Raw genomic sequence first — 12,317 nt, 5'->3', positions numbered from 1 at the left:
GGAAGCATACACTGGGAATTTGTTTTGGTAGGAGGCTTGGATTTTTTTGGTATAAAACCAGCTATTTTGAATGCAGTAGGCAAGCAGCTTGTTGAAGTCAGTTTGCTTGTTTGCTTAGAGATTGGCTCAGATTCTTGTCCTCTACCAAATACAAACTTCTCACTCTAAATCTGATCTAGCTTAACAAAACAAAACAAAAAATCAGGATTGGTGTTTTTTTTCTTAGAAGTAAATCCTACTAAATTAAATATAGAGTTCTTGCATTTAAAAATATTTTTCTGTAGGTTTCGGAAACCAGAATGCAGAAGTCTTTTGAGAACTGAAAAATTTTGAGTCTTGTCAGTTTGTTGATTCAGACATTGGTGTTATTTAGAGGCTATCAACGTTTTAACAGTTCTGAAGTAATAAAAATGAAATGAAGCACTTAAGCTCATGTTTCTTACTACTGGCAGAAGAAAACTGAAGGCTTATAAATTTTAAGCTTGTGGGTTATTTAAAAAAAAAAAAAAAAAAAAATATTGTCTTTCAGAAATATGTACATTGATGTTTTTGCAAATACAAATGGGAAAAGTCCTGTAAATTAAACACAACTTCAGTGGTTTTGGTACAGTCAAAAAAGACCTAAATGGTTCCTGTGCCTCTTTGCAAATAAGCTATTTTAGTGAGCATTTGCTTTATTCTGTCTGTAAACAAATGTTTGAATAAGTTTTATTTTACAAATATAATTTGACGCTATAATTTGTAAGGAAATCTGAAATAACTTACACTTGACATTATTGTTTGTATGGAGAAAAATTTACTACATGATTGAGCACTAAAGATTAGCAATATTCAGTGTACGTTATTTTACTAGGTGTAATTCCTGGAAATAAAAGTAATGTTAACTTAATATAGAAGCTAAATACCTAATAATATAGGAGCTAAAATTATTTAGGTTTATTAGACCTTTTTGTGGTGTAGTGTTCAAAGAAAAGGTATAGATACTGGCAAGAAAAAAAAGAAATAACAGCCTGTTTACATCTCCATCCCTGTTATTTCCTCAGAGTTACACTTTGTGTCTTAATTTACTAGCTTCTTCCTTGGAATCCCTAATAACCTCTAGTATGCTTTATATGTTCAGGTAGAACAGCCTTGGAAGAAATATGTCAAATACCATATATATATATATATGGTATTTGACATATATATATTCTATTATATATATAATATATAATATATATATATATATATGGTATTTGACGTATATATATATATATATATTTTTAACTTTAAACTGCATAAAACATTCAGATTAATCTATGTAATATCTCAGTCCATGTCAGAAATACATACCTGCTTGTAATAGAATTTCTTTGCCAACTATAGAAGTAATTGCTCCATCTTAGAAGTAGCTAAAACAGAAAGACATTATTCAAATGTCTTTGAAACCTGTATCATTTATTCACAATTAAAAGTTACAGACAAAAATCTAAACTCTTTTTGTGTTGGTTAGCATCAAACAGCAGATTTTCAGGCCTCATGGGAAGTAAAAACAAGAGCTGGGATGCAGCGGAAATGTGGTCTCATACATCCTTCTGTGTAATCATTAAACTTACTTAGAGCAGAACATTTTTAACAATGTTTGCAGAACAATGTTGAATTCTCTCCCAGACTTAACTCTGGCAAACTGGGAGAAGTAAGGAGAGAGAATTTGAAGAAGAAGAGAAGCTCAGTCTGGTTTTCATTTTCTCTACAGCTGTCATCTGGCTTTGAATTCTGCTGGAGAGCTACAGCTGGAGTCATTTTATTGCTTTACCCAGCATCCTTTTGCCTGTGCGCACAGAAATGTTTTAGTAGTCTTGGAAAAAAAAATCAGTGTATCTCTTAGCAACCATAGGACAGTAATTATTATACCAGCAGCTGGGAGCAAACCAGATTTCCGTTGTGCATTAAAAACTGGCGTAGGTTACTTTACAGATGATACTGAATAACCTATGCCAGTACTGTACTTTGCAGACTGTGGTTAAAGGATATTGAATGTGGGCGGTGTAATTGCTTTGGACAGTAGAAAAAGGGAATGTGTGCATCTGTGTTTGTGTGTAATATTCTGTATATTTAATGTACCAAGTTTAGTTCTTGTGGAAAACTTCACATTTGCTTTTCACTTGAATGCATTTCCAATACAATAGCATTTTTGTTTCTAGGGCCTCTTCTGTCAGGTCATCAGTATTTCCATTATAAATACGGGTTTTCAGGTGTTTATAACCTGGTCATAAAACATTATATTGGAGCAGAAAGTGTCTTTGTCCAAAGAAAGCCTTTTTGATACTAGTAAATGTGCTTTAGCTGTGACTAAACTATCACTTTGATTAAAAACACAGAGTTCGGGATATTCATCTAGCATTTCTGTAGTTCTGCATAATGAATATTTATAGGCTAAAGATGGTTAATGACCTACTCACTTTTAGGTTGTAGTAGAAGTTAGGCTGTATCTACTTACCTGCAGTGTCCAGGTTGGTAAGCTGAGCATTGTTATTTTTTGAACAATGAATTGAATTGTTCATTGCACAGCTTACCCAGGAATAATGATTGGCATGTGAGCAAGTATCTGTTTTTCCCTGGGAAGGAAGGAGTAGCAGTTTTTGCATCTCCTTCATCCTTCACACTAGACCACTCAAATTGATAGTAGCTCTAAGGAACCTCAACTTGTAGGTTAGGTAGTGCTTTTTACTGTGGTTTCTGTAAAATGCCTTCTAGCTGTTAAGTGTGTTTCTAGCTTAAATAGTTTCTGCTTGTAAGCATTTATAACATTGCTTAAACCAAAAATAGTTGTAGGCATTTCTTCTTCGTTCTGAATGCAGGTCTCCTGTGGTTCGAAACAATGTTTTGCAAGCTTTTTATGTCATTGGGCAATGTACCTGCAGGAGTACATCCTGCTGGCAAGATGCTTGATATTGCACTAATATTTGATGCTTTTTTGCTCTTAAAATAAGTATACTTCCTTGAAATCTAACTCTTGCCAGTCATTTTAACATTGTTTTGTACTCCTTTCCCAGCAGTATTTGACCAGAAAAGACAGGGTTGATTGCTTAGTAGTGCTGTCATGCTGAAGGACCTGCAAAATGTGCTTCTTTTTTAGGGTTTTCAGTCTTCATCATTTTTCAGCTGAACTTTGACCTCATTGAACTACTGTCTTTCCTTTCATGGGCTGGATGTTCGCTGGTATTAATTAAAGCTGATCATTAATTAAGTACTCAATTTTAATTTTTTCCACTCAGTGCTTCTGAATATTATATACATTCTTAGTGATGAGATGATTTTCTTCTAAGCATTAGCAGCAGAGCAGCTGCTTCAACTAAATCCAGATGTATTATTTGATGCATGGGGCTTTTATCTACATCAGGTGCTAATGCAATCTCGGAATAAGTTCTTACGTATTTTGATAAACGAAGACTAACAATTCAGTATTAGTACTTAAACCTGCCAAAATTTCAGGTTTGCCTATTCCTCAGTAGTTTTCTGCAGTATTTGTTTTGTTGTTTTCACCATTCATGTTTTCTTGATGTGTGCAATTCCTTATTAAGAAATCTTTATACTAAAACTGAAACACTTATTGCTGGAAGTGGGATGATGCCACTTTTCTCAGTGCTATCAGATGATGACAGCCAGTTAACTTTACAGTGTCTTTCAATGCAAACAAAACGTTGTACAACAAAACATTTTTGGCAACCTAATGGGGTTTATATCAATATGCTCCACTGTATCCTGAGTATACCCCAGTCAGCTAGCTTAAAGAATGAGAAGTGTTTGTTTTTCCATTCTTTTCAGAAAATTGGATCATCTTACAAGCCTGTGTTCCACCCAAACATACTTCTTCCTCATTCTGAGTGGCATACGTCCTGTACATATCTCATTATACACTGCCACATGGTTGCATGTTTGTATCAAACTGCCTGATGTAACCTTAATTTCAAAGAGACAGCCATTAGTTGTTTAATACACACTTGCTGTAATTAGATATTTTAATTGAGCCAGTATATGCTAAAATTGACTTTCTGTTCCTTTCCAGCTGATCTTTTAAGCAGTATTGCTTTTTAATTTATTAAAAGGTCTGATTAACTTTAGCCACATTAGTCTCAGAATTGTTTTCCTCCAGTTCTGTATTTGTAAATATTGTCAGCCGGGTGGGTAGCTAGAGAAAGCATCATCTCAGGGCCTAGGCTTAACCCCTCCTACCTTACAAGACATTCTTCATGTCTGATTTGGCAAGCGAGTTAAAGGCCTGTGTCTTTAACACCCAAGCTGTGTATGCTCTGCAGAGAGTCAGCTCTCAGCTTCCAAGGCTGACTCATCATTAAGAAAGTACTTGCACATTTATATGTACTTAAAAATGTATTTAAAAAAAATCTGTTAAAATGCTTCTAACTGTGTGGCGTATTAATGCATTTATGCATGAACTTGGTGGGTTTGGTACAGTTTTTGTGTAAATGCAAAAGTATTCCAGCAGTGTTCTTGTTTATTCTAGAGTACTCAAGAAAACACATCAGGTTCATTAATGAAAGATCACCTTTTCCAACATGAAACTGTAGTAACCAGTGAACCTTACAACAGTTCAAATTTAAGGCCTTCAGCATTTGAGGATTTCAACACGAGGAGAGCCTGTTTTCCTAGCCAACCTAACCAGGTAAGACCACCACCAAAAGCAATTCTTACTTTGCTTGCTGCACTACTGGCACAGGATGCAGTTTCTGACAGGAAAGCATTTTTATTCTAATCCCTGTTTGTAGTATTATACTCTGGACTTCTCAAAGTGATCAATATAAGCTTTGCAGCTGAAATATGACAGCATTATTATGGCAGAGGTAATGCATTGCAAAAGTATTTACTTGTAGCAGACTACATGAAAAAGTCCTCCACTTTATTCAAAGTCAAATTTCTGTATTACAGACCTCTGTATTTGCAGCTTTGAACAGTTATTTAAATTTGTTTAGAAAATGTAAACTGGCCATGGACTCAATCTCAGTTATGTGTATACTAATGATAGTGATTTGATTAGAAATATTGTAAAGTATCTTGAAAACGGGTATTTAGGATGCATTACACAGTGGGGCACTTCTGCTGCATATTTTTAGTTGAAACTTTGTTTATGCTCTCTAACTGATTATTAAACTGAAATATTCAGCATTGGTACAGAAGGAAAAACTGTAGATTCGTTATGCATGAAAGGTATTAAGCATTTAGCAGACATTCTTAAAAGAGGAAAGATCACTAACTTGAAGAAGGCTGAAGTACTGACATTTTTGAAAAGAAGTCATGTTTATATGACATGAGTTCAGAAAGGCATGTTGCAGCTTTTTTTTTTTTTTTAACAATACACATTTTGCTTTTTTCTCTCACAGAACTGATTGTTTTGGTGGAGTGTAGAGGTAGACTTATTAGTGAGAGGGATAACAAGTAATTTGAGGGTCTAATACCTAGAAGCAAACAAATTAAGCTTCTTCTAAAAGCTTCCCAATATCACATCAAAGTACAATGAAAGTTCAAGTAGTTGTGAGCACTTCATCAGAAAATATTTCTGCACCTTGAAAAAACACTTGTGTGCTGGGTCATTCTGCTTTCTAACTGCCTTATTATGCAGAAGAAACAGTCCTATCTGGAGAACTAATGAAAGTTTAAAATTAAGAATTTTTATTGTTGATCTGTGCCAATTATCATCTTGTATAAGTCGCTTCATATGTTTGCTTGTTCTGTTTGTCAAGATAAGTATTCCTCCCTCTTCCCATTTACTTGCAAAGAGAATTTAAGAATTTATTTGAGCAAGATGGGTGATGAGGTTATGATAACTAATACTTTTTGGCTGTGCTAACTAGTGATGTATATGCAGTTAGTCTTCATTGCATTGTAAAGAAAAGTACATTAGTTTAAACAGCATGTATGCTCTAAGAGCACATATAGAATAGGCTAGTAAGGAAATAATTTAAGCTGTGATATAAAATATACCATGCTTTTTGGATAGCTATGTAGTGCACATTAGAACATAGACAAGTCAACAAAACCTCACAGTCTGTACGTGCACACACTGCGCTCTCTGCTGAGCTCCGTGCATGTGACCATGTGGCACAGCAGATTTTGAGGTAAATACCAATTTTGTTTCAATTAGCTATAAATAGATCTGAACACTTACTGTGCTTGTAAGTCAACTAGTACATGCTGAAACTAAAGAAGTGATTAATGACCATTAATCCTTTCCTATAATACTGTAAGAATCATAGAATCAGTCAGGTTGGAAAAGACCTCTGAGATCCTCTAGTCCAACCTTTAACCTAGTACTGACAAGTCCATCACTAAACCATGTTATTAAGTTTTACATCTACGCGTTTCTTGAAGACCTCCAGGGATGGTGACTCAAGCCACTACCCTGGGCAGCCTATTCCGATGCCACACAACCCTTTCTGTAAAGGAATTTCTTCTAACATCCAGCCTAAACCTCCCCTGGCACAACCTGAGGCCATTTCCCCTCATCTTATCACTTGGTGCTTGGGAGAAGAGCCTGATTTCCCCACCTCGCTACAACTGCCTTTAAGGTAATTCTAAAGTACAATAAGGTCTCCTTTGGGCCTTCTCTTCTCCAAGCTAAACAACCCCAGCTTCCTCAGCTGCTCCTCATAAAACTTGTTCTCTAGACCTTTCACCAGCTTCATTGCCCTTCTTTGGACACACTCCAGCACTCCAATGTCCTTCTTGTAGTGATGTTATTTAAAAAAAATAGTAATACCTAAGTCCTGCAGTTTCTCATCTTTGGGTGTGTGTTTCAGTTAAATTTTGTGCTTTGCTATGTTATATTCAGCTGGTGTTGTCCTTGTATCGTAGAGTTTCAACTAGAGAAGTCACATGCATCCATTTGTTTGAGGGAACTCAGGGAAGGCTGCAGTACTGAGAAAGTGTCTATGCCTTGTGTAAAGGTGAAACCCTTCAAGTAAGGTGTAGTACTAGTAAGTTCAGCCATGTCAACAACAATTTTCTCCCTGATTTCCAGCTGGCTAATTATGTTCATAATGAGCTTCTCTGTGGAGTTTGGCTGTAATATTCTTCCTTCCTTCCTGCTTCAGCTCTTACAGAGAGTTTTGACCTGCACTGAGATATTATTGTGAACATCTAGAGGACTAGGTTTGTTATTTTCATTGAATTTTGCTGGTAGTTATGCCAAACGAAGTCTGGGCTTCATGTAGTTTGTAAGTTTATGTATCTTATGCTTTCAGACAGATCACATTAAATACCCAATATGTAAGTATTTTATAAATAAAGCTCTTCCAAAATTTTTCCTGCATTTATCACAATTTTTCCATAATTTGTCACTTCCTTTCTTAATTAATGATTTCTTGTTATCAGTTGCCTACATACAGTTGTAATATGTCAAACCTTAAGCATTTTAGTAGGTGTTTGGCTGGAGATTTAAAAGAAATAAGTTCTGGTTATGTGTTATGCTCAAACAAATAAAAAAGACTGAGGAGAAATCAGACTTTAGAGTAGTTGGTATTTGTAGTGATCTTTAACAGCTATTTAATGTCCAGGAAATGGGAGGTCTAGGGTGGATTTCTTTATTTGAGTGTTTTTTTGTTTGTTTGTTTTTTCATATAAACAATTCATTTACTATCTTACATGCATGCTTAGTGCTCTGTTTGAGTAGTGGGGTAAGGATCTTTTGTGTTGTAACATATGCAATGACATTTTTGGTATTTTTTTCCCCTTAAATTTATGCTGTTAATGGTTCAAAAAAAGACAATTATCCATAGCCTATTGTTTTAGCATCAATAACTCTTTCTTGTTTTTGAAAACAAAGTTGAGTTTGGAAGCAGTCTGTTTTTATAAGTAAAGGGTTGGCCGGCTTGTATCAGAGCCTGGGAAAATAAGGATGAGCAGTGATGTCAGCTGAGTAGGATATGGCCTTTCTTCACACCATATCCTCTAGATCTCATGGAAATCCAACCAAGTGGCTTGGAGCCAAGATAAAAATTGTTCTTGTTAGCATACTGCAGTCGAAGCTCAGAGGGCAAAGCAGCTCTAATCACAATTCTGTAATTAATGTATATCACCCAAGGATTACCAAGCAGGGAAGTGGTGATTAGAGCAGGCTACAGATATGCCAACTTCTGTTTATGTAAGAATATTTTAAGAAGCTATTCCATCCTCTTCTGCCTTCTACCGCAATATTGAGACATGCAACCTTCCATGTAGTAGGAGCATGGACACATGCAAAGTGAAACTGAAGTGTAAACTTAAAACATCATCTTCAGTAACGCTTTGTTTCACACTGCAGCGGATTAGGGACATGCTAATTCTCATGAAGTTCATCAGTACTAATAAAGCTATGATATGGATGCCAAAGATGTGTTCCCAAGTAATTCCTGAATCTGGGAGAATTTTTCAGGCTAATAGGTTAGGGAGTGCTTTTCAGTCTTTTCTGTGAGATGTTTTGCAGACTGTGCACTTGACAGGAGGGAAAAAAAAGGCGGAATTAGACTTGAAGCTCAGTTATATTCTGGCTCTGATTATAATAGCCCTACAGTGTAGGAAAATAATTGCCTGTCTGTAAGGCAGGCATACTGGGACATACTGAGACTTTTGCTGTTTTGCTGGATTATCTGCTGTTTTCAGAAGCTCCTTCCATACATGTGCTAAATTTTTACACTATTTGTCGTTATTTGCACATTTTCTTAGAAGCTACTTGTAATGTGATTTCAGTGACATTCCATGGCAGTCTGCTATCTTACATTTGTATCGAAGATCTGCAGTATTTCAATTCTGATGTTTCAAATTTATCACCTTCAAAAACTTTTTCATACCCCCTTGCCCTTTCATTGAGACAGAATAAACAAGAACGCTCTTACCTCTGTTGTTTGCTTTGTATGTGTTCAGCGCATTCCTTGTTACTTGTCCATTAAGGTAAAAAGCCTTAAATTACGGTCAGTTCCTTACAAGTTGAGAATTTTAAAATTCTTACTCCTTTGTCCACCGGTATCCTAACCTAACCAATCTCAGTAAAGTATTGTATGTATTTGTATGTAAGGGTGAGGCATTTAGAAGCCACTGTTGTTAAACACTTATGTTCATGAGGCAAGGAAGAAATCCTGCACTCTAATTTTTACATTGTAGGTGGACATGAATCTAGAACTTCTCTATAGTAAACTGATCTTGCCTTTGCCGTTTCAGGTCCCACCGAAATCCATCAGACACGTTAGCTTTCAGGATGAAGATGAAATCGTAAGAATAAACCCTCGTGATATTTTGATACGTCGTTATGCAGACTACAGGCATCCTGACATGTGGAAGAACGACCTGGAGAGGGATGATGTAGACTCAAATATACCATTTTCTAAATCAGACAGTAAAAAATCTGACTATTTATACCCATGTGGGGATGGAACTAAGCTGAATTCCCTGAAAGACTCAAAGAGTTCTGTGGTATTTAAAACTCAGCCTTCCTCATCAAAATTTAAAAACTCTAAAAGAAGAAAAGAGGATGGTGAGCGCTCCCGCTGTATATACTGCCAGGAAAGGTTTAATCATGAAGATAACGGCAGAGGAAAATGTCAAGATGCTCCAGATCCTATTAAAAGATGTATCTACCAAGTTAGTTGCATGCTTTGCGCAGAGAGCATGCTGTATCACTGCATGTCAGACTCTGAAGGAGATTTCTCTGATCCTTGCTCATGTGACACTAGTGATGACAAGTTCTGCTTACGCTGGTTAGCACTGGTAGCGCTGTCATTCATTGCTCCGTGTATGTGCTGCTACCTCCCCTTGAGAGCATGCCATCACTGCGGTGAGGTATGTGGGTGCTGTGGAGGGAAGCATAAAGCTGCAGGATGAATCAGTCTTGTGCCAAACAGAGCTGAAAATCTTTGTTTCCAGGAAGCATCTAACTTGGATTTGTAGAAGCTTTTTGGCAAGCTGAAGGGAATCTTCTTTCATATAAGAGATGCTTGATGTGGAAGAAGCAAGGAGACTTGTCAGACCTTGGCATTTTACAAGTGCTAGCCATGCCTATTTCCTTTAAGCGCGTGGCATTTGTTGCAAGTTGTGAAGGAGATTTTGCAAAGGAAAGCCTGTTCTTATTATTGGCTATAAAATGAGTATATAAACTATGATTATACTAAAAGGGATTAACTTTTGCCACTTTGTACATTCATGGTTTAGGTGAGGGGGCTCTTTTAAAAGGATTAAAACTTATCTGAGGGGAAATTTTAACTAAAAGTGCACTAGTGACAGTTGATTTAAGATTAAGAAAAGTTAATACTCAGCAAATGAGAAATGAAACTGATTTTAAGTGCAACTAAATCACTTATTAATAGTTTTTTGGAAGCGACTTTATGTATAAATAACAAATGTTTATATTTAACTAAATGTGTAAGGTACGAATTATTACATGTTATACTTCCCTCCCCTCTGATCTAGTAGGTATGGACCATATCTACTGTCACATTCCATGGTAGTATTTTAAATATTTAATTAGTTAATTTAGTTGCATTTTTATTCCAGATGGACAAATTGATATGTTCAGTCCTGTTTCCCTTCAGCTACAGTTTGTGTTGAGTTGTATCCATACATTCTGATAATCTAAAAACCTTTAAAATATTAATTATTCTAGTCTCGAGTGACCAATATTTTTTGTTAAGCACAGATGTAATTGTCTAAAATGTTCTTGTTAGAACATAACATTTATTTTTATATATAAATGACTTTGATTTCAACATAATAGCAAAAAGGAAGTTGTTTCTGTTGCTCAACCAGCAAGTTGTTTTCTTTTGGGGTATCCTCCAAAAATACTTTTATTTACATATGCAGGTGTTCATTAAGCAAAAGGTACATTAAGACAGTTGTAACGAGTTGTCATCAGTGTTCTTGTTTATCCTTCTGTTAAACTAGGATCCTGTTCAGCTGTTTATCAAGTACTATGATTAAAACAAGATTAATAACAAAATTGAAATTGTTTTCATTATTTTGAACTGCAACTTTTCCTTACTTGAACAAAACTACTGTTTATTTGAACAACAACAAAAGACAACAGAAGACTTGAAAATAACTTACAGCCCAGGCAAAATTGGAGTGAACTTAATTGAGTGAATTTGGAGGGAGGCCGGGGAATGGGAAGAGGGTGAGAAGTGTGTGTGTGCGCGTGCACGTGTATGTATGCACATGTGATATTGAGCACAACGTTTGTTATGGCTTTGTATTTACTAAGTTTTTAACTTTCAAGTAAGAATTAACTAATTAGCCCTTTAGAGATTTTTTTAAGAACATTTCATGTTTTGCTGTCATGAAGTAAGAAACAGTTACTTCTCATTGAAGATATGGGAAACACTAAAAATAGTTCATTGGGGAAAGTGCCTATTTGCTATCATGGCTGGAGTGGACAGATTGTCCTCAGAGTACCCTTCTTGTTAAACTATAAAAAAAAAAAAAAAAAAAAAAAAAAATTCACATGACTTACTTTTCTCCCTTCCTATGCATTTTCAGTATATTTTCCGTAGCTTTTTGTTCTGCATATATCAGTGCCCTGAATTTTCCTTTGTAGCCCAGAAGTAAAAGAAGCAAATGTGTATCATCTGTCTGTAAGATACTTTTTAAAAGAAAACATTTATATTTATATTACAGCTTGAATTGACCACGTTGTGTACATAGATCATCTCAAAGTATTATTTCACATTGAAAAGAAGAAACATATATTGATAACTGTAGAAGTTAAGAAAGAGCTTCTAGTTTTGTATTAAGACTGCATGAATTAAGTCCAAGAATATGACACTAGCAGCAGTCTTGGTTTTTACTGTTTATATATTTGAAAGCTGCTACTCTGTTTGATTTTCATGCTTCACACATTTTCAGCTTAACTTGGTTGCCTGGAATAGACTGTTAACTTTAAAAAAAAAAAAAGTAAAATGTCTTTCTTGTGAATGAGAGAAATTGAATATTTGTAAGTCCTTAAGTGATAGGTTCCTAACTCAAGGTGAAGAGAGGTATGAACAACCTAAGAAAAGAACTTGCTGGCTGTATATAGGTAAATGCTGTAGAATCCTGTTCTGTATATACTTCAGAAAGAAATGAGTTTAACAATTTCCTCTGAGCACTATACAACATAGTGTAACTCCTAGTCCTGTACTGTACTTTATATGACATATATGCTTTAATATTTTTTTAGTGTGTGCTTTAGTATTTTCATCTTGCATTTTTAACCACTTCACTGCTAAAATGTTTTCATCTTTTGTTTTCCTCTTTAAAGGCTTGATCCATCTAAAAAAAAAAAAAAATATATTAAATGTCATGGTCACTTTTCCTTCTTG

General features: G+C 35.4%; 1 protein-coding gene across 7 annotated transcripts in view; it reads left to right on the top strand.

Moving 5' to 3' along the window:
* The window catches only part of SPRED1 (sprouty related EVH1 domain containing 1), a 60,197-nt gene extending 48,281 nt beyond the window's left edge, over positions 1-11,916 (top strand). For 5 of the 7 annotated variants that reach the window (XM_082762688.1, XM_082762689.1, XM_082762687.1 and 2 more), the window contains 2 exons: positions 4,505-4,663; positions 9,190-11,916. In XM_082762688.1, coding sequence (XP_082618814.1) covers positions 4,505-4,663; positions 9,190-9,849 — 819 coding nt within the window. In that variant the 3' untranslated portion in view covers positions 9,850-11,916. Of the gene's footprint in view, positions 1-4,504; positions 4,664-6,366; positions 6,564-6,849; positions 7,212-9,189 lie in introns of those variants that run through there. The other 2 variants (XM_082762693.1, XM_082762692.1) reach the window with 2 other exon arrangements.
* Positions 11,917-12,317: the final 401 nt, after the last annotated feature.

This window comes from Aythya marila (genome assembly GCF_965140915.1).
Source record: "Aythya marila genome assembly, chromosome: 5".
In the NCBI taxonomy this organism is placed as follows: Eukaryota; Metazoa; Chordata; class Aves; order Anseriformes; family Anatidae; genus Aythya; species Aythya marila.
Note: the sequence above shows the minus strand (reverse complement) of the source record. Positions and strands in the feature narration are given on the sequence as shown.